The sequence below is a fragment of the Eretmochelys imbricata genome, chromosome 4 (assembly GCF_965152235.1).
Source record: "Eretmochelys imbricata isolate rEreImb1 chromosome 4, rEreImb1.hap1, whole genome shotgun sequence".
NCBI classification, from domain to species: domain Eukaryota; kingdom Metazoa; phylum Chordata; order Testudines; family Cheloniidae; genus Eretmochelys; species Eretmochelys imbricata.
In genome coordinates this window covers 119770512-119793631 of record NC_135575.1, presented here as the reverse complement: position 1 = coordinate 119793631, position 23120 = coordinate 119770512, and the positions used below count along the sequence as shown (strand labels likewise).

Sequence of the window (23120 nt, the reverse complement as noted above, 5' to 3'; positions counted from 1 at the left end):
CATGGGTTCAGTTTTTTATAAGTGGGGGATTATTATGAGAAATGTAGGTCAAAGGAGCGGGATTGCATTTTGGTCTGCTGTTGCAGAGGCTCATGGCCATTCTTATCTCTTCTGGGATTATGTTCCAGACTCATAGGCCAAGTGCTGAGAAAGCTCCATCTCCTGCATACACAAATTTCACGCTTGAGGTTGATAATTCTGTTTTTCCAGTGGAAGGTAGCCATCACAGGAAGTTGTGATCATGTGGTATGAGGTAGCTCCCCAGGTAACTGTGGTCAGGCCCATGGAGGGTCTGAAGATGATGATCCAATTCTTCAGCTAAAGCGAATGTTCCATGGGGAGCCAGTAAGACAGCATGACAGTGAGGTGATAGGCTTTCAGTGGCCTGTGTCACTGAGCTGATTGGCTCGTTTGTTCTTAACCAATTGTAGATTTTACGGTAGGCAGTTCCATACCTTGGTATAGAGAACTGAGGCCAGGCATGCACGTATCATTGTGACTAAGTCTGAATCTGACAGGAGATGGCAAAGCCTTACGCTGCAGACAAGAAAAAGCCCTTTTTTCATGGTCATGGCTATCTGGGTAGGTGCCCAGATGCATGGTTAAGGGTGCTGTATAGGAAGCTAAATAGAATAGAAAGCAGTGAGGAGTTTTGGGCCCTCTGATGATTGGAACCACGCTTGAATTGAAACGTGAAATTCACCCACTCGCAGAGTTGGATTTGGATATAAACTCCATGGCTCAAGCCATTTTATGTAAAGAACGAGTAGGGGGAGCCATTGAATTCCTAAGCAGCAAAGATCCTGTTTTCACACCAATGTTCCCATTAATTTAAATAAAAGGGAGAAGACGAATCCAGAAAAATCTCTGCTATGCAAACAGAAAGACCTTTCAATAGAAAGTTTTTCTAGATTTTCCATCAGCAGCTAATCCTTTGGGACCTAGTGCTACCATTCTGAGTGAATGTAAATCATATATATTCTAAAACAGGTCTGTTTTAATAAGTGTGTAGACTGATGAAGGGGATAAGGACACCATGCTGGAATTTCCTAGATTTTAACTAACATTTATAATTACACTAAGGATAGAATATTTAGAGGGTTTTTTTAATGCTAATGAAAATTTACATTACTCAGTCTTATTAACTATAGTGCCATGACCACATGCCTGTAATATGCAGGATTCAGATTCGACTCTCAGATGCCTAAATGGCTCCCAATGATTTCAATATGACTTGCTTCATATATAATTGACAGGGGAATTTTGCCATAAATTTGCATTCCTTTTCCTATGTGTACAGATCTCTCAGCTTGTTCCACTTCCAAGCTACTAGTCCAATATCCAGCTATGGCATTTATTCCTCTCTTCAGACACCAGAGTTGGGTGTGTTCAGTGCAGCCAATACATGAGGCTAACGTCACCCTTAAATTTGTGCAGTAAGGGGCAAGTCTGCAATTTTCTTCTTTTCCTCCTGTCATTCTCTAAACAGCTCTCCTATTTGGACACCGTTGGCCTGGTCCTGCAAGGTGCTGAATGCCTCCTTCAGAAGGGCTAAGGGCCCTCACCTCCCAGAGAAAACAGGAGTAGAGGAGTCTCAGCACTTTTCATAGATTTTTAGATAATTTTGATCATCTAGTCTGATCTCCTGCATAACACAGGCCCAAGACTCACCCAATAATTTCTGCATCAGGATCTGATCTTTGTAGGATAAGATTTACTTTACTTGTCCTCTGTAATCCCAGTCCTTTTCTCCATTGCGATTTAAACACAGGTTTCTTGTGCATACTCCTAAGGATTTTAGTTTGATTGGAGTTGAATTATTTTATCATTTAGCGTGTGCATAGTCATCTAGCCAAGTGATGGCATCTTCAGTGGCATGATTCAGTTCTTCTAGGCCCCACCGCTGACCCTAGTCAGCAGGCATTCCTTGACAATGTATGTCATTGTCTGTGTTGGGCTGCAGCTGCACAAAGGGCTGTCACAAAGGCCCCAGCGATACTGGTTAGCTGCACAAAGACCTTGCCCGGTCCGGAACCTGTTCAGAAGGGATCATTGGCGATGGGGCAGGTCAAAACCAGGCGGGCAAATTGTGGGGTTGGCAACGAGGGACTGGTTGGGGATTATAACTGATATCCATTCCTCTCGCCAGAGTGTTTCCACCCTAACATCCTGGTGTGGCAAATAATAATGGGTGATGTGATGGCAAACATGCAGCTGGTGGTTTAAAAAGGTTATTGTGCAGCAGCAGGCTTGAGTTGGTGCATACTTTCTCCAGTAACTTACCAGTGGCAACCTCCTTGTCTGATATAAGGAGGAGCAATATTCCTCAAAACTGGAAGCCATAGGAGCGGAGTTGGACGCAGGGTGCCAGAGATGATGCGCTTGGTGACATGTAACTGTGTATCCACCAGTTTGGTGTGTGACGATCGACTCCAAATACCACAGAATACAAGGTGGCAAATGTCACTGAATATGAGGTGGCAAAAGCTGACATCCGCGAAGTTGGAGCACGAGCACCCATGATGAACTTGCTAGTTTTCTAAGAAGATTGTTGCACGTCTTAACTTTAGCTGCTGTCTTCTTCAGGTGGGCATGGTAACTCAGTGTGAAGTCTAAGGTCAGACCAAGACAGACTGGTTCTACTTTATGCTTCACCATTCAGATAAACATTCAGTTCTCGGGTTGCACTGGCATGGTGAAGATTGAACAAACTGGAGACAGTTTTTATGACGCTTGGCTGGAGGCACCAAGTCTTACAGCAGTCAGCTAACTTTATCACGTCCCGTTTAAGGTGGCATCAAGCTCATGAAACATCTGGTCCTCAGTATTGCAACAGATGTCATCTGTGTAAATGAACTTTTGTGACTCCGTTGTTGACAGGCCATTGATGTAAAGGTTGAACAGGGTTGGAGAAAGCACGGAGCCCTAGGGTAACCCATTGCTCTGTCGTCTCCAAGCACTCGTCTTCTCCCCCATATGGACTCTGAACTGCCTATCGTGGAGGAACAGTTCAGTGACACCTGTGACCCAAGGTAGTGGGAGCCATACCACCTTCATGAGCAGGCCAGTGTGCCATACCTTATTGTACGCTGCTATTAAATGGATGAAAACAGCGCCTGTTTTCAAGTGGAGTTGAATACTCATAATGATTCATTCTGTACCTGGTTGGATTTTCTTTTCTTAATAGGGGTTTCATGTCTCTGTAATGTCTATCTAGGTATTTATATCACTCATCACCATAATAGCTGAAAGCTCGCCTTTTTTCTTCTTTCTTTCTTTTTGCCACTCAAAGTATGCTCTGCTGACCTTGCTTCATCTTAAATCTCTCTCCCCACCCCAGTATTTCAGGTCACTGTGCTACTTCTCACTAATCTCTTCCTTGTTCTTTTTGCAATGGACGTGCCTGCCTTTCTTCATCAGCCATCTTACCTAATTAAAAAGATGCCTTGCTAAGTATTATTGAGTCTGGCTGGCTTCTCAGGACTAGTAACTGCTCCTTAGCAATGAACTTCTCCATTTCTGTGCAGTCATTTGTGTTCACCATTAATGATTTAGAAGTACCAATCCAAACTCAATTCTTTCCCCCTTAATTGAGTTGCTGCATGGTCAGGGACTGGCGTTTCATTTGAAGACAATTTCCACTTCAAGACAGCAACTCATCAAATAATGCCAGGAGCTACATAATAGTAATTAGAGCCATACCCTATGCTTTTTAATATTAGTTCTACATTACACAGCATCTATGTAAGGCTTTCAGCATTAAGCTAGAGGCCCTGGCACCAGGAAGTTTACAATGGAACCAAAAACTGAACGGTACCAACTGGGCAATGAGGCCAGAGAATGCAGGGGTGCTGGAACAATTTGTATACTGGGGGTGCTGAGAGCCATTGAACCAAACTGTAAACCCTGTATATAATGAAAACAACTTCAAGCCAGGGGGCATGGCAGCACCCCCAGTTCCAGCACTTATGAGGGAATGCACTGTTTTTCCACATACTATGCTAGAGAGCTGAGGCAATGCAGCTACCTTCACTTGGGGTGAATCTCTCATGGGGCCCAAATGTACACCTATTATGCCAGATGCAGTAGTCTGCCTCATCACCCTATTAAGCCTCAGGACACCTCTGTGAGGAAGGCAAAGGTGCATTAAGCATGCATGGAAATTGAGGTTAGAGAGTTGAGTGAGTTGCCCAAGGTCAAAGCGCCTGATCTAAAGGCCACTGAAGTCAGTGGCCGAGAAGATCTTTCTTTGGATCATGGAGGATAAGAACTGGGTGTTCTTGCTTCCCAAGCCACTAGCCCAGACTTCCACCTCCATTGTGTTTTTCTTGTATTTTTGGCTATTTTGGTTCCTTCTCATTTGTTAATAGAAGCAGCCAGATGTGAAGATTTCTCTAGCGATGATAATATTGGAAGAATAGTAGGAATAATCTGTGTTCAGCCCATTTAATAAAATCATGAACCACCAACGTGATTTTGTCTTCACAATTTTTTTTTGAAAGGAATTGAAAATATAGCTTTCAGCTATGCTTTCGCATTAGGGGATTCCTTTTATTAAGGCTCTACTAAACAAAATCAGCTTCTTAAGAAACTGTTGGCAAAACTGTTAGAATACAAATTCAGATACTTCTGCAAATGTTTGGGGGAAAGGTATCACTGGCTTTTTATAGAAATAATAAAAATCCTAACAGTAGAAACAGAATTATGGACTTAAAAACCTTGTCAACAGAAAGGATCAAAACATCACTATGAAATCTATGTTTCAGATAGTGGGTCTTAGCTAGAGAAAACAAAGGGGTAATAAAGCATGATACTGATATTGTTTATAGAGTCTCTCTTTTTTAACTGAGGCATGTTAGTATAGCTCTTAAAGAACAAAGGGAAACATTTACTCTTGTTATCAGCTTTAGACTACATCTACACAAATCCCATTTGCCCATTTTATTTGGGTTTGTGTTAGACACATACACATATATAATTGCTCTGCAAAGTGCTAGTATTGGAGAAGGTAACCAGTGTGAAAATGTCTCTGTCATGAGATTCTCTCTCACTGCAGGTTGTGCCTCCTCCAGGCTGCTCTGGTGATTAGCTCTCTTCCAGGTTTGATGCCTCCCCTTGTGGTCTCTCGACCTGATGTCCTCTCTCTCACTCTAGGTGTCCCCTGTCTTGCTCCAGGAGCTGTAGATTCCTCTTTGTGACTCAGCCCTCCAGCCAAGTCACTGTGTGGTTTCCCCTTCTGGGGTATGCCCTTCCCTCAGGGCCAGGCTCCTACTCTTTTCCTGGGTTCCCTCCTTCACTCTCTAATACACAGAGAGGGGCTGAAGACATCCACACAACAGCCCTTTCTGTTGCCAGCTTCCTGGCTTTATCCCAGCCCATACCTGCTCAAGTGAGTTTCACCCTCCAGTCTGGGGCTGCTCCTCCAGTCTACTCCCCTCATGTGAGGCCTATCACACTAATTGGCTCTTTCTGAGCTTCCTTCCAGGGTTGATGTGGGGTAAACCCCCCATCACAGTCCCGTAAAATTAGTTCCATAATTTGTGGCTCACGTTCAGCTGAAATAGGCATGCTAATAAAAATAAAGCCTTTTATCCAGTGACAGTTCTGCCACTGGCCTATATGAGCACTGGCCCATTCAAAAAATAGTAAAGTATATTAAACTCCATCCCAACAGCACGTGACAGTCAGCGCTCTCAAGAGTTCCCAAATTAAACTGAACTGATGCAGTAATAGGCCAAGGTTGCCTTGGCTTTTGGTGCCCAACTTGAGATAACAAACAGGGGCCTGATATTTTAGAAAGAGTTGAGCACCTTCCCCCTATAAGTAGGCCCCTCTAAGAAGTCTTAAGTGGGACATAATTAAAAATGGAGCCGTACAAAATCACTCGTTGCTTTTGAAAACCTTGGTTATGTTGCACAGGGAGGGAGGATTTGGGGAGCCTGTGGAGAAAGTGTGCACCACCTGTGCATAGCTTTGCAGGGACTCCCAAAGTGCTATTGTGTGTGTGTGTGTTAGGGGGGAGAAGGGCGGGGTTTAGGGACATGGGTGTCCCAAGGAAGGAATGGGAGTGAGGCTGATAGATTGGCTACTGTGCAGATCCATGGATATTGCTCACTGTATAATAAGGCAGGGGTGCCACAGGAACTATCTGTTGCCTCAGGAGCGGCTCCATGGCCATTTTGCAGCGTGGGAAGGAGGATTTGTTTTTTCCTTGTATTCAGGGAATGATCATGTTATTTTACACTCTGGAAAAGTAGGGTTTTTTCTATTTCTCATGATACTTGGCACTTACATGGAAGTGTCCATACTCTGTACGCTGTATCAATGTCTGCATGCTGATTACAGCTAGGTACATTCAGTCTTCTGCAAAAGACTGCTTTCAGTCACGCATTTTACTGCTTTTGCTCACTACAATGTTTTAAATCTGGGTGCCTACAGTTAGGCTCCCACGTCATTATTTAAGTACCTAAATAAGTGGGCTGATTTTCAAAAGTGCTGCTTCCCATTTATATCAGTGGACGCTAATGAGTGAACAGCATTTTTGAAGATTTGGCCACTTATTTAGGTGCCTAAGTAGGTATGTAGATGCCAAACCTTAGGCACCTATTTCTGAAAATCTTGGCCATAATGCACTTGTTTATTTGGTGAGTCCTGTGCAGTTAAACCAAACGTGCAGGAAAAACAGTCAACATCAGCCCAGTTCCTCCATTTCCAATTCCTAGTTTACAAATACATATCACTGCTTCCCTGTGCCAACTCTGCATGCCCTGATACTCCTCAGGTCACCTTCACCCACAACTGACGCTGGGCCTTCTTTCACGCTGCACTCTCAGCCTGTAATGCCCTCTCTCATCTTATATGCCATCCTACCTCTCTCTACTCCATCAAATCTTACAGCTGTCCAGGACATGTGTGTGACTCAGCAGCCATTTTAAGAGGCTGTCCAGAAAAAGGAATTAACTTCAAGGTAATCTCCAATTTTACTGGAAAAGGACAGTGCTAGACACAGCTGGTAACCGTTGAAGTACTGCAGGATTAGTCTATTGAATTGAATCCACACATTTGAATGGAATACTGGGTCTTTTCTGACTCTACCCTCTTGATGTTCACTGTGCTCATAACACTCCCAATCACTTCCTTTCAGTGGAGATTATCTTAGAATCATAGAAGGTTAGGGTGGGAAGGGACCTCAGGAGGTCATCTAGTCCAACCCCCTGCTCAAAGCAGGACCAATCTCCAATTTTTGCCCCAGATCCCTAAATGGCCCCCCTCAAGGATTGAACTCACAACCGTGGGTTTAGCAGGCCAATGCTCAAACCACTGAGCTATCCCTCCCCCTTTATCTAGCCATCTGCAAAAGTTATATGTGACACAGCATGCAAATTCCATCTCTGCCAACTCTGATCTGCTAGATCCTAGCTATGCAAACACTGCAAAAATGTAGTCAGTTGACAGTTATACTTTTGGTGAGAGTTATGACAGTTTACAGAACCCATTCCTGAATCTCAAAGTCCCATTGACCTTCCTTTAACTGTAGTCAAAAAGTTCCTTGTCAAACCACAAACTGAAAAATATAACACAATAAATACTGTATATTTTCTGCTGTGTGATATCTGATGCAGGATGAAAGGTACATGGTGAGAGAAAGTCACACAGTCTAGGGATACTCTCAGATGTCAGAGACAATAACAACTGACTTGGTTTATCCACAAAACAGAATTGATCTAGATTTTGGGGGGATTAAATGGAAGGGTGTTGCAGGGCTGGCAGAATCCCTAATCCTACCTTAACTGTACCACATTATCATAGAACCTACTGCTCAAGAAAAGATTATCTGATAAGAAAGCTCATGAAGCTTTTCACAGATATCTGTTCTGGGGTCTTACCATTCTTTCACTTGAAAGATGCATGCTAAATTCTGACCTGATTTATACCTGTTTCTATGGTACTGAAGTAAATGAGGCAGAAGGTTTAAGTCACAGCAGGATTTGGCTTTTTATAGTGAAGGTTCACCTGAGGTAATAATCAAATATTTTCAAACAGATGAATTATAAAGGCAGTTCTGGTGTGTGCAAAGAAACTGATAGAAAAATGCATAATCATGTAAGAAACAGTGGTGAGTTACCTATGTATGATGTAGCAGTACCAGCACTTACAGCTGCAATTTAATATGAATGTAAACAAGGGTAGTAAGGGGAAGAATGAGAAGATAGAAAAAAACAATGATGGATGGATGGAAGTGGTGACGATGGGTAATTAATACGGTCACATAGTATCTGATATTGCACATATAGGAAGATTTTATGTCTGTCATCATCTGTGGCTAACCACAAGAACTAGATTCAAACCAAGCAGGTTTGAAAGATCTGGGTCAGTAAACTGGCTGGAAATGCATTGTTTGGAAATCTCTGAAGAAAGTCATCTTGAGGACTATGCTGATTTACTCTCTTTGTGCTCTGTTCTTTCCTGTATGTCATTGCTTTGATTCTGTTCACACAAACTTTAATTCACTTTCTGTTTCAAAATCTGATCTCTCCTCACTGTTATCAACTTAATTTAACTTCCTTGTTCTCTGAAAAGTACATGAAGCCCTAATGCAATTCAGTGCTGAAAGTAAAACAAAACAATACTGTCAATTAATTTAGAACAACGTAGGGCCTCTTGCAGACCTACATGTGGGTCTCTCCCCTTTACACGGTCAAGCCAATCAACCAATGACTGAAACACATGATAATTTGATTGATGTGCAGATGCGCTCCAGAATTTTCCTTTTCTTCTAGTGAATTTACTCCTTTCTCTGTTGTTTACTCACCCATCTCACAGTCTGTCTAACATTTAGTCTTTTCAGTCATTGTTTTTCATGACATGCAAGAATTAAAATAGCTATCATCTATGGGCTGATAAAAAAATAAGGATTTTCAGGCTGATGAAATAAAGTGAAGTAAAAAGGAATTACTCACCACAAGTGAGCTCTCCAGTAGAATTTTGCAAATTATACATTCACAGATTAGATTATGAAGCCAGAAGGCACCACTGTGATCATTTAGTCTGACCTATGAATCAATTCCTGTTTGAACTAGTCCACAGTTTTTAGGAAAACATCCAATTGTGATTTACAAATGGCCAGTGATGGAGAATCTACCACAACTCTCAGTAAGTTGTTCCAATGGTTAATTACCCTCACAGTTAAAAATATGCACCATATTTCAAGTCTACATTTGTCTAATCTTTAACTTCCATTGGCTTTTGTTATTCTTTTGTTGGTTAGACTGAAGAGGAGTCTGCTATCAGATTTCTGTTCCCCAGGTAGGTACTTATAAACTGTGATCAAGTCACCCTTAATCTTCTCTCTGTGATGCTAAAAAGACTGAAGTCCTTAAGTCTTGCACTATAAGGCATGTTTTCCAGTCCCTTAATTGTTCTCCTGAATGTTCTCCAATTCATCAATGTCTTCTTGAGTTGTGAACGCCAGAAATGGACACAGGGCACCAGTGCCAAATGCAAAAGTAATATAACCTCCCTGCTTCTGCTTGATATTCCTGTTTATGTATTCAATGATCACATTAACTCTCTTGGCTGCAGCATCGCACTGGGTGCTCATGTTCAGCTGATTTTCCATCATGACCCCCGTGTCCTTTCCACAGTCACAGCTTCCCAGGAGAGAGTCCCCCATACTGTAAGTATGGCTTTTATTTTTTGTTCCTGTTACAAACCTTAACAATCAATCATATATGATCTGTGAAATTACTACATTTTGGGCTCCCCTAATGTATGATCCTGGAATAGATACATTGGCATCCACCCGGAGACTATGACTCTAAATATGGGGGGGAAGGGGAGAAGGGCGTAGAGACTAGGGATTGGAATCGCAAGGGGACTTATTTGCCTAACTGCCACCTTATGTGCCTAAATTCCAGAATCTGGCCCTACCAGGATTCACAAAACTTCTGTCCAGCTGCCGCAGAACCCTGTAGGTGCCTACATCTGCTCTGCACCTAATGTTTTGCAATAAAAGTTCCCTAGGCACCCGTGATTCTGTCTCTGAGCATGTGCACTGAAGCCTCACTCTAGGCACCTGGATATCTAAGCCCGAAAGTGATGCACAAACCATGCCTGCAGGGCCCGATCTGGTAAGTGTGCTCAACACTCATCTACTGGATCAGGTACCTGTAAGTAAACTCTCACAAAACAGCTGGGAGGAGGACTCCCTCATAACTTTTAGCCTTGTGGTTAGTGTACTCACCTGAGCTCTGGGAGACCCCCAATGCAAGTCCCCCCACTTCCTGAGGGGGAAAATAATTTGAATATGGATCTACCACTTCTCAGGTGAGTGCCCTAACCACTGGGCTAGGATATTCTGATGTAGAGATCCCTCAATTTCTCCTGTTGAAGCTGTTTCAAATAAATAATTTTTAAAGTACAGTTATTAGAATTGGGGAGTGGATCCTGGGTCTCCTACCTCCAGAGTGACTAGTCTGACCACTAGGTGTGACAAAGTGGGAATTTTTTGTGATACTTTTATGAGATCTATGTGTGCCTCGGTTTCCCCTTTATGCCACACTATTGCACAGTAGGACAGTTTGCTCTCCGGGCATGCTAAGAGACATAGATGTGAGTGTCACCTAGCAGTCTGGGCTTTAGTCCCCATATCAAGGGAGCACTTGAGAAAACAATGGCAAACCCAACTGTCATTGACACCTAGTAACCAACAACCCAGAGGGATCTGGATTTCCCCACCTCTCAGCAGGGATGCTGCTCAACAGTCCCCAGCTGGAGAACAAAAAATTGGAGAGGTCTGAGGTGGGGATAAGAGTTGGCTGCTGGAAGAAGTTGGGGCTCTCCCCTGGAATCTGACCAAGGAGGTCAGATGGAGAGACAGAGATCTTGAACAAAGGGAACAGCTTGTCTGGGCTCTGGGCTAACCAGGATGGATTATGCTTTAACCTTCAGTTCTGTATACTACCTTAAGGTCTTCCTATGCCGTGTTCCAGTTAATAAATCTGCCTGTTTTGACAATTCTGTTTGAATGTCACTGCAAATGCTTGGTGAGGTGCATTAACCCATGAAAAATATACAAGCATCTACCAGAAGTCTACCTCAGTTAGACTCGCTGAATGCAATTCACAGTGTGAAGCAGAAGTCCTGAAGGCTCAGAGGTACAGTCCAAGGAGGCAGTGAAGCTGCCTGTCTTACCCTGGAGGAAAAGTGAGACCCCCTGTAGGGTCTGGCACACTGAAGGGTTCCTCCTTGAGACTGTGCCAAAATTGGGTGCATTGCAGCGATCCTGTGGATCTGTGACATCAAGCTACAGATTCATCCTTGTGCATGCTCTCTCTCTGGCCTAATGACACTTTCAGATGAAACTACTGAAAACAGGCAAAGAGTCCTGTGGCACTTTATAGACTAACAGATGTATTGGAGCATAAGCTTTGGTGGGTGAATACCCACTTCGTTGAATACATGCATCCGACGAAGTGGGTATTCACCCACGAAAGCTTATGCTCCAACATGTCTGTTGGTCTATAAGGTGCCACAGGACTCTTTGCCACTTTTACAGATCCAGACTAACCCAGCTACCCCTCTGATACTCAAAACAGTGAGATCAGGGGAAAGGAAAATTTGGCCAAGGAGACTGGGGTAATCCATTTCTCTTATGAAAATTGCCATGGGATCTTTAATGTCAAGGTCTACAGTTTCTATGGTTATACTCAAAAGACCCCCCCACACACTAAACTACATGGAATCCAATGTATTATTAGGACAAAGGAGGGTGTCTACCCTCTTGGGATTCAAACCTGTTTCCAGTGGTTCTAGCTAATGCTTAGACCACTAAGGCATGCCTGCCAGCTGTAAAGAGATATCACTTTTCTCTGAATGTTGAGTTATGATGAAAAGAAGTAAAGGAGTCTTGGTTTTTGGAGGCCAAGTACACAAAGAATATCCACATTGCAACACTGCGGCTTACTTCATTAAAATTTCATGAGTTATCACCTTTTTTGGCTTTGTTCTACTTGTATAATAGTCCTTTTGCTTAATTGTTAACCGCTTCTCTGGAGACCGCCAGTGACATTTACCTCTTCTTTCTACCACACATTCACTGTAAGCATTCTGCTTGTTTTCAGAGACGGAAGAATAAGAAAATTGCTACACCACAGACAGTACAGCAAGGAAATCAATGAAAGTCTAGCCTTTTATTTCATGTAAGGGCTTTTAACTCATCCTGGTGTGATCATTAATCATTTTTGTTAAGACTGAGGGGGGGGGGGGGACACTGAATCCTCCTCCTTTTGAAATTAATTTCAGCTGTGTATGTTAAATGGGCATTTAAGGAATGCACTTACTTTTCTCTGTTGAATATGATGAATTCTTTCCTCACAGTTTCCAAGCACTGCTGCAGGTGTACATTCTTTAAAAACAGCATGAATATGTTGATTATATGAGACAGAAAATTGTACACAAAATCACAACAATAGAACCTGTGTTGAACAAAACAGCTTACAAATTAATATGAACAAGAGGCATTTTCCAGATTCTCCAAGCTGTATATATTGTGCTGTCAGAATTTTTTTAAAGGAAGATATTCACCTTTAAAGAATGTTTGAACATTTTAAAGTCTAATGGCTCTAAGACGAACACAATGTGTGAGCGTTCAAAACCACCTGACGCAGCAACAGAATGTATAAAACATCATTGCATTGAAAATTTGAGCCTGGAAAATGATTACTTTTTATCTCCTTGCAAAGTTTAGGATCTTTATACAAAGAGCCTTTAGATGTGGGATGCATAAATCAAGACTGGTAAAGAGGAGAAAAATCTTTTAGACTTTCCTTAAAACTTTTATAAACATGCAGCTCCTGTGCTGCACATTTGTCATTCTCAGTACCAGCTGCAGATAAGTACTCCTTCTGACTTCTTCCATCCATGTGTGGGAAGTGCATTTGCCAATTGGCAGCAATTTTCTTACTTTAAAGGTGTATATTTCAGCATTTTAAATCTTAAAGTTGCTCAAATTATTTTCATGACTGAAATAAATCATTGCTTTGTGCCTTGTTTTGGAGGTGTTTTGGGACTGCAGATTAACCAACGTTGGGACCAGAAATGCTAAAACTGAACTCGATTGATCAAATCCTTCAAAGAAAGGAAATGGAATGCTAACTGACGACACCCATAGTCCATGACTTACCAGTGAACAGCTTTCTTTTGCTCCATCTTTGGATTTGTTTTTTGCAAGTCGCTTTTTCTTTTTATGAAGGGGTTTGGACTCTAAAATCATTTCTTCTAGTTCAAATGTAGGGTCACAATTCAGTCTTCCTTTCTGTTACAAAAGGGTACAAAGTTATTTTTCAGAATACCATTATGTCTTTTGTTTGCTTGTTCAATATTAGTTCAATAGATACAAAGGCCAGAAGGGACCATGCATAGGGGCAAAATTCATTCCCGATGTAACTCTACAGAAACCCAGTATATTTGGCTGATTTTAAGCATACCAGCTGTGAAACAGAAACTGTAACCTTCATTTCCAGTAATGAAGTTCACAGTTTAAATGATAGAGTAAAACATAGAAATGTAAAAAATTATAAATGGTTAGCTTCTCTTCTCGCTTATACAAGTGTAAATCTGGAGTGACTCCAATGAAGTTACTCCAGATTTACACCATTGTAACAGAGAGGAGTCTAACCCAATGAATGCAGAGTTTTCTCCACTTTGTTAAGATAACCTCAGAAATGAGGCAACGCCAGGAAGTGATTCAGAGGCATTGCTTGTGCAGAAAACATAGATGCTGATAGATTTTTCCAAGAGCTGAGTGTCAGTTTAACTACAGGACTCCCCGGTGATGCTAGGAATTGTGGCTAAAATCCTATGCTATGCCCTGAACACTTCATGAAGAACTTTAATATTTTTCCCCCACATGGAAGATCTTTTAATTTGCTATAGAGAATGTGGTGCCAACACAGACTTAAATTCAGTATTGGGGCCTGCTCCTGTTGCTATCAATGATGGGCCTTGTCTATGCTAGGAAGTTGTAACTATACTGGCAAACCCTCCTTGTGGAGATACAGCTTATACTGGCAAAAGAGTGCTTTTGTGGATATAGGTTAAACCAGTTTCCTGAACAAAATAAGTTTATCCTGTCAAAAGGACAGTTTTGCTGGCATAATTACACCTCTGCTAGGGATTTTGCTGGCACAGCTATGCTGGGAAAACATAGGGTAGGCCAGGCTCCTGGTTTGACATTAGCTTCAATTGGAGTGGAATCTGCTTATTTATGGCCCTTTCTCATAAATCAAGAGCACTAAATGGACTGACTTTTAGCAAGAGGGAATCTATTTCCATCCAGTGAAAGTGGCTCTGCTTGAACAAGGTAGTTAAGCATGCGAGCAGTCCTACGGAAGGCAAATTGTTTAAAAACATACATACGCTGAACTACCTTGCTGAAACAGGGCCAGCGTGAGCCGAGAGCCATTCTATTGCTGCAGCACAACACAAGCAGCAGAGTAGCCAGTGAATAAATCAGCAGGAAAGCTTAAGAGTAAAATTATAAATGGGTAGATTGTATTTTCAGCGACCCAGGTGTAAAACTGGAGTGACTCCAGTGAAGTTACTACAGATTCACACGACTGTAACTGAGAGTAGGATGTTTCAGAGTAGCAGCCCTGTAGGACTTTAGCATGAAAGTTAATGCAGACTTTTCCTTCTGTGGAAAATTGAGATTTTGAAATTATTTTCCATTCTGAATTAGAATGAAAAGTCATTGTCATAAATATAAAGGGAAGGGTAAACCCCTTTGAAATCCCTCCTGGCCAGGGGAAAGCTCCTCTCACCTGTAAAGGGTTAAGAAGCTAAAGGTAACCTCGCTGGCACCTGACCAAAATGACCAATGAGGAGACAAGATACTTTCAAAAGCTGGGAGGAGGGAGAGAAACAAAGGGTCTGTGTCTGTCTATATGCTGGTTTCTGCAGGGGATAGACCAGGAATGGAATCTTAGAACTTTTAGTAAGTAATCTAGCTAGGTATGTGTTAGATTATGATTTCTTTAAATGGCTGAGAAAAGAATTGTGCTGAATAGAATAACTATTTCTGTCTGTGTATCTTTTTTGTAACTTAAGGTTTTGCCTAGAGGGGTTCTCTATGTTTTCTAATCTAATTACCCTGTAAGATATCTACCATCCTGATTTTACAGGGGGGATTTCTTCAATTCTATTTACTTCTATTTTCTATTAAAAGTCTTCTTGTAAAAAACTGAATGTTTTTTCATTGTTCTCAGATCCAAGGGTTTGGGTCTGTGGTCACCTATGCAAATTGGTGAGGCTTTTTATCCAACATTTCCCAGGAAAGGGGGGGTGCAAGTGTTGGGAGGATTGTTCATTGTTCTTAAGATCCAAGGGTCTGGGTCTGTAGTCACCTAGGCAAATTGGTGAGGCTTTTTACCAAACCTTGTCCAGGAAGTGGGGTGCAGGGTTTTGGGAAGTATTTTGGGGGGAAAGACGCGTCCAAACAGCTCTTCCCCAGTAACCAGTATTAGTTTGGTGGTGGTAGCGGCCATTCCAAGGACCACGGGTGGAATACTTTGTACCTTGGGGAAGTTTTGACCTAAGCTGGTAAAGATAAGCTTAGGAGGTTTTTCATGCAGGTCCCCACATCTGTACCCTAGAGTTCAGAGTGGGGGAGGAACCTTGACATGGTGGCATAGCGGTGGGATTAACCTGAAATCATTTTGAGATCCAGTTGAGATTTTTTGAACTAGAAATACAGATTTTAAAAAGAAATTATTTTTTCCTTTGGAAAGGAAGTCCAGAAACCAGTTGAAACTGAAAGCAGATTGTTTTTCTCTGCTTTGTGGCCAAGCAGAGACAAAAGGGGATTATCTTGTGAATTGCAGGTTTTCTTTGCCTGGAGGCAGGGTACTTAACTCCTGCAGGGAAATTCACAGTCTTCCAACCCAGAGGTTTTTTTTTTCTTTTCTTCCTAAAAGTAAATAGGGGGTGTGTGTTCTACCCATTTGCTTTTGCTTTGGGCTGGATAAGCAGGTTTCCAAGTAGTTGGAATTTTTTTGCTTTAATTTGGGCCCAGAGCAGAGACAAGGGAATTGTCTTTTTCTGTAGGCTGACAATCACTATCAGAGAATAGATATTCTATTCCAGCACAGCAAAATTTTACAGCCAAGTTTTGTTTGTTTATTTCTAAACCTCGGGTGTAAAGTTAGTTAAAAACAGAGAGGTTAGAATGACCAAATCCTCAGCTCGACTACAGCTGGAATTAGCCAAATTTCAGGCTGAGGAAAAACAAAGGGAACATGAAAGACAGATAGAACTTATGCGGCTGGAGAAGGAGGCACAGGAGGCTGCCCACAAGAGGGAAATGGAGGCAAGGAAGCATGTGGAGGAGGAGAAGGAAAAAGAGAGGAAGCATGTGGAGGAGGAGAAGGAAAAAGAGAGGAAGCATGTGGAGGAGGAGAAGGAAAAAGAGAGGAAGCATGTGGAGGAGGAGAAGGAAAAAGAGAGGAAGCATGTGGAGGAGGAGAAGGAAAAAGAGAGGAAGCATATGGAGGAGGAGAAGGAAAAAGAGAGGAAGCATGTGGAGGAGGTGGAGAGGATAAAGGCCCAGCAGAATATACCAACAAACCCTAGCAATCCTTCTCCAGGTACCACTTCCCATCCCAGAAAGTTCCCCACCTACAAGGCAGGTGATGATACTGAGGCCTTCTTAGAAAACTTCGAAAGGGCCTGCCTTGGGTACAACATCTCTACTGACCAATACATGGTAGAGCTGAGGCCGCAGCTCAGTGGACCCTTAGCTGAGGTGGCAGCTGAAATGCCTAAAGAACACATGAACAAGTATGAACTGTTTAAATCCAAGGCGAGAGTCAGAATGGGGATAACACCCGAGCAGTCTCGTCGGAGGTTCAGAGCCCTAAGGTGGAAACCAGACATGTCATTTACCCGACATGCCTACCACATTGTGAAACATTGGGATGCCTGGATATCAGGAGCAAGTGTTGAATCTCCAGTAAATTTGCCCTTCCTAATGCAAATGGAACAATTCTTAGAGGGTGTTCCCGAGGTAATAGAAAGATACATCCTAGATGGGAAACCCAAAACTGTAATCGAGGCAGGAGAGATTGGAGCCAGATGGGTGGAGGTGGCAGAGAAGAAGAAAACTGGTCGCAGTTGGAGCGGAGACCAGAAGGGACCACCCCAGACCACACCCTATTACCGGGGGCCACCCAAGGCCCCACCTACCTCCCAAAGAACCCTCCAGACCCCTTATCGTCCTGCCACCCCGTTCTCCAGCAACCCTCCTCGCCCCAGTGACCCGTCAGCTGGACGATGTTTTAAATGTAACAAGCTGGGGCATGTAAAGGCCAACTGCCCCAAGAACCCCAACAGATTACAGTTCATTGCACCGGAATCACACCAGAGGTCCACAGGCCCAGATACTTCCCAGATACCCTTGGAGCGGAGGGAAACTGTGAGTGTGGGCGGGAAGAAGGTCACTGCGTGGAGGGACACTGGAGCACAAGTGTCAGCTATCCATGCTTCCTTAGTGGACCCCAATTTAATCAACCCAGAGATCCAAGTGACGATTCAACCCTTCAAGTCCAACTCTTTCAATTTGCCTACAGCCAAGTTGCCTGTCCAGTACAAGGGCTGGTCAGGAACATGGACTTTTGCAGTCTATGATGATTATCCCATTCCCATGCTGTTGGGGGAAGACTTGGCGAAGCATGTGAAGCAGGCCAAGAGGGTGGGAACGGTCACCCGCAGCCAGGCTAAACAAGCCGTGAGGCCTAGCTCTGTTCCGGAAACTGCTATCAGGACCCCGGTCAGAGGTGATGGACCTGGACCTCAGGCCAATGTCTGCAACAGCAGTAGTGGATCCAGTCCCAGAGACCCAGACGGAACCAGTCCCAGAACCGGAACCAGCCGAACAACCAACACCAGACCCCGTGTCAGCACTGAATCCAGTACTTGCAACCTCAACACCAGAGGGCCCCACTGAATCTGAACTGGCAGCAGCCGATAACCCTACACAAGAGGCTCAGCCGGAGCCTGAATCCCAACATAGTGCACCAGCGGAGAGCGGTTCACAGTCAACAGAAACAGCTCCATCCCCTATATCGCTTCCAGAGGGACCAAGCCTAGGTCCACAATCCAATGAGGAACTGATGTCCCCAGCATCAAGGGCACAGTTCCAGACCGAACAGGAAGCAGATGAAAGCCTCCAGAGAGCTTGGACGGCGGCACGGAGCAACCCATCGCCTCTCAGCTCTTCTAATCGATCCAGGTTTGTTGTAGAAAGAGGACTTTTATACAAAGAAACTCTTTCTGGTGGACACCAGGAAGACTGGCATCCTCAGAGACAGTTGGTAGTTCCAACTAAATACCGGGCCAAGCTCTTGAGCTTAGCCCATGATCACCCTAGTGGCCATGCTGGGGTGAACAGGACCAAAGACCGTTTGGGGGGATCATTCCACTGGGAGGGAATGGGCAAGGATGTTTCTACCTATGTCCAGTCTTGTGAGGTGTGCCAAAGAGTGGGAAAACCCCAAGACCAGGTCAAAGCCCCTCTCCAGCCACTCCCCATCATTGAAGTTCCATTTCAACGAGTAGCTGTGGATATTCTGGGTCCTTTTCCGAAAAAGACACCCAGAGGAAAGCAGTACATACTGACTTTCATGGATTTTGCCACCCGATGGCCGGAAGCAGTAGCTCTAAGCAACACCAGGGCTAAAAGTGTGTGCCAGGCACTAGCAGACATTTTTGCCCGGGTAGGTTGGCCCTCCGACATCCTCACAGATGCAGGGACTAATTTCCTGGCAGGAACTATGAAAAACCTTTGGGAAGCTCATGGGGTAAATCACTTGGTTGCCACTCCTTACCACCATCAAACAAATGGCATGGTGGAGAAGTTTAATGGAACTTTGGGGGCCATGATACGTAAATTCGTAAATGAGCACTCCAATGATTGGGACCTAGTGTTGCAGCAGTTGCTCTTTGCCTACAGAGCTGTACCACACCCCAGTTTAGGGTTTTCCCCATTTGAACTTGTATATGGCCGTGAGGTTAAGGGGCCATTGCAGTTGGTGAAGCAGCAATGGGAGGGATTTACACCTTCTCCAGGAACTAACATTCTGGACTTTGTAACCAACCTACAAAACACCCTCCGAACCTCTTTAGCCCTTGCTAGAGAAAACTTACAGGATGCTCAAAAAGAGCAAAAAGCCTGGTATGATAAACATGCCAGAGAGCGTTCCTTCAAAGTAGGAGACCAGGTCATGGTCTTAAGGGCGCTCCAGGCCCATAAAATGGAAGCATCGTGGGAAGGGCCATTCATGGTCCAGGAGCGCCTGGGAGCTGTTAATTATCTCATAGCATTCCCCACCTCCAACCGAAAGCCTAAGGTGTACCATATTAATTCTCTAAAGCCCTTTTATTCCAGAGAATTAAAGGTTTGTCAGTTTACAGCCCAGGGAGAAGATGATGCTGAGTGGCCTGAAGGTGTCTACTACGAAGGGAAATGTGCTGGTGGTGTGGAAGAGGTGAACCTCTCCATGACCCTTGGGCGTATGCAGCGACAGCAGATCCAGGAGCTGTGCACTAGCTATGCACCAACGTTCTCAGCCACCCCAGGACTGACTGAACGGGCATACCACTCCATTGACACAGGTAATGCTCACCCAATTAGGGTCCAACCTTACCGGGTGTCTCCTCAAGCTAAAACTGCTATAGAACGGGAGATCCAGGATATGTTACAGATGGGTGTAATCCGCCCCTCTGAAAGTGCATGGGCATCTCCAGTGGTTCTAGTTCCCAAACCAGATGGGGAAATACGTTTTTGCGTGGACTACCGTAAGCTAAATGCTGTAACTCGCCCAGACAACTATCCAATGCCACGCACAGATGAACTATTAGAGAAACTGGGACGGGCCCAGTTCATCTCTACCTTGGACTTAACCAAGGGGTACTGGCAGGTACCGCTAGATGAATCTGCCAAGGAAAAGTCAGCCTTCATCACACATCTCGGGCTGTATGAATTTAATGTACTCCCTTTCGGGCTGCGAAATGCACCCGCCACTTTCCAAAGACTTGTAGATGGTCTCCTAGCGGGATTAGGAGAATATGCAGTCGCCTACCTTGACGATGTGGCCATATTTTCGGATTCCTGGGCAGACCACCTGGAACATCTACACAAAGTCCTTGAGCGCATAAGGGAGGCAGGACTAACTGTTAAGGCTAAGAAGTGTCAAATAGGCCTAAACAGAGTGACTTACCTTGGACACCAGGTGGGTCAAGGAACTATCAGCCCCCTACAGGCCAAAGTGGATGCTATCCAAAAGTGGCCTGTCCCAAAGTCAAAGAAACAGGTTCAATCCTTCTTAGGCTTGGCCAGTTATTACAGACGATTTGTACCGCACTACAGCCAAATCGCTGCCCCACTGACAGACCTAACCAAAAAGAAACAGCCAAATGCTGTTCAGTGGACCGGAAAGTGTCAGAAGGCCTTTAACAAGCTTAAAGCGACACTCATGTCTGACCCTGTACTAAGGGCCCCAGACTTTGACAAACCGTTCCTAGTAACCACAGATGCATCCGAGCGTGGTGTGGGAGCAGTTTTAATGCAGAAAGGACCTGATCAAGAATTCCACCCTGTAGTGTTTCTCAGCAAAAAACTGTCTGAGAGGGAAAGCAACTGGTCAGTCACTGAAAAAGAATGTTACGCCATTGTCTACGCTCTGGAAAAGCTACGCCCATATGTTTGGGGACGGCGTTTCCACCTGCAAACCGACCATGCTGCACTAAAGTGGCTTCACACCGTCAAAGAAACTAACAAAAAACTTCTTCGGTGGAGTTTAGCTCTCCAAGATTTTGATTTCGACATCCAACACATCTCAGGAGCTTCTAACAAAGTGGCTGATGCACTCTCCCGTGAAAGTTTCCCAGAATCAACTGGTTAAAATCGTCCTTGAGATGTGGAAAATATTGTTAGTCTTTATGTACTTGGTAGTATATTTAGAGATGCATGTGTCTTATTAACTCTGTTTTTCCTAGAGCTCCAGGAAGAAATCCCAGCCAGTGTTTCACCCTAGCTGAGATTTGGGGGGCGTGTCATAAATATAAAGGGAAGGGTAAACCCCTTTGAAATCCCTCCTGGCCAGGGGAAAGCTCCTCTCACCTGTAAAGGGTTAAGAAGCTAAAGGTAACCTCGCTGGCACCTGACCAAAATGACCAATGAGGAGACAAGATACTTTCAAAAGCTGGGAGGAGGGAGAGAAACAAAGGGTCTGTGTCTGTCTATATGCTGGTTTCTGCAGGGGATAGACCAGGAATGGAGTCTTAGAACTTTTAGTAAGTAATCTAGCTAGGTATGTGTTAGATTATGATTTCTTTAAATGGCTGAGAAAAGAATTGTGCTGAATAGAATAACTATTTCTGTCTGTGTATCTTTTTTGTAACTTAAGGTTTTGCCTAGAGGGGTTCTCTATGTTTTCTAATCTAATTACCCTGTAAGATATCTACCATCCTGATTTTACAGGGGGGATTTCTTCAATTCTATTTACTTCTATTTTCTATTAAAAGTCTTCTTGTAAAAAACTGAATGTTTTTTCATTGTTCTCAGATCCAAGGGTTTGGGTCTGTGGTCACCTATGCAAATTGGTGAGGCTTTTTATCCAACATTTCCCAGGAAAGGGGGGGTGCAAGTGTTGGGAGGATTGTTCATTGTTCTTAAGATCCAAGGGTCTGGGTCTGTAGTCACCTAGGCAAATTGGTGAGGCTTTTTACCAAACCTTGTCCAGGAAGTGGGGTGCAGGGTTTTGGGAAGTATTTTGGGGGGAAAGACGCGTCCAAACAGCTCTTCCCCAGTAACCAGTATTAGTTTGGTGGTGGTAGCGGCCATTCCAAGGACCACGGGTGGAATACTTTGTACCTTGGGGAAGTTTTGACCTAAGCTGGTAAAGATAAGCTTAGGAGGTTTTTCATGCAGGTCCCCACATCTGTACCCTAGAGTTCAGAGTGGGGGAGGAACCTTGACAAGTAGGATGTTTCAGAGTAGCAGCCCTGTAGGACTTTAGCATGAAAGTTAATGCAGACTTTTCCTTCTGTGGAAAATTGAGATTTTGAAATTATTTTCCATTCTGAATTAGAATGAAAAGTCATAATATCAAAATTTTCACAAAATTAAAAATTCTGAAAATTTGGTAATCAGAAATGTCAAAATGGATTTTTTGGACATTTTCAATATGAAAAATGAAATGATGTAACATGTCAAAACAAGTTGTTGTTTTTTTTTTAATTTCCATTCTCCTGATCAGAACATCAAAAATCTTGGTTGAGATTGACATTTTCCTGGGGAAAATGTCAATTTCGACAGAATGATATTTTGCTAGGAGAAAAAAATGGTCAAAGAATCTCGACTAGCTCTAGTGCTGTCATCTGGTAGAATGGACATAGTGCTGGGATTCAGGAACTAGTCAGTTCTGATCCTGGCTCTGCTACTCAGTAGCTGTTTGTCCTTGAGAAAGTCACATCATCTCTGTTTTTTTTCCCCCACATGTAAAATAGGGATAACCCTGACCATGCTCACCTCATACAGGTGTGAAAGTTAATTAATGAATGTCTGTGCAGAGCTTTGAACATAAAAGTGCTACATAAATTCTAAGTAGGAGTCATCCAGAGACTCAGATGTTGCTGTTGGAAGAAGCTTGTTTGGCATCAAGACTTTAGAGCTGCAGGCATGAACCTTCCATTGCACAGCTGTGGGAAGAAAAGGATGACGAAAAGGAAGAAAAAACCCAGCTTCTGGGCATTTTCAGTTTTGTAAACAACCGAAAATATGACAGGATGTGAAAACAAACAAACTGATCCCAAAGGCCAATAGCAAAAAAAACATTGATATAAACTTAAAAAAAATATAACTGAAAAAAGTCACTGGTTATTTAAAAAAACAACATATTGTTGTGGGAGCAGAATATTCTGTGTGCTAAACTGTTTCATATACTGAAGTATAGGAATGTAGAAAATACCTGAAGTGTCCTGTCCTATCTTTGACTTTTTAGTTAGCTCTGTTGACAATCATGTTGACCCTAGGATTATGCAAACCATCTCAAATCTGACAGTCC

General features: G+C 43.4%; 1 protein-coding gene across 2 annotated transcripts in view; it reads right to left on the bottom strand.

The window, feature by feature from the left end:
* The window catches only part of STK32B (serine/threonine kinase 32B), a 265486-nt gene that overhangs the window by 9158 nt on the left and 233208 nt on the right, over window positions 1-23120 (bottom strand). For both annotated transcript variants that reach the window (XM_077814640.1, XM_077814641.1), the window contains 2 exons: window positions 13184-13315; window positions 12342-12406 (listed from right to left, as the gene is read on the bottom strand). In XM_077814640.1, the coding sequence (XP_077670766.1) occupies window positions 12342-12406; window positions 13184-13315 (197 nt within the window). The remainder of the gene's footprint in view (window positions 1-12341; window positions 12407-13183; window positions 13316-23120) is intronic.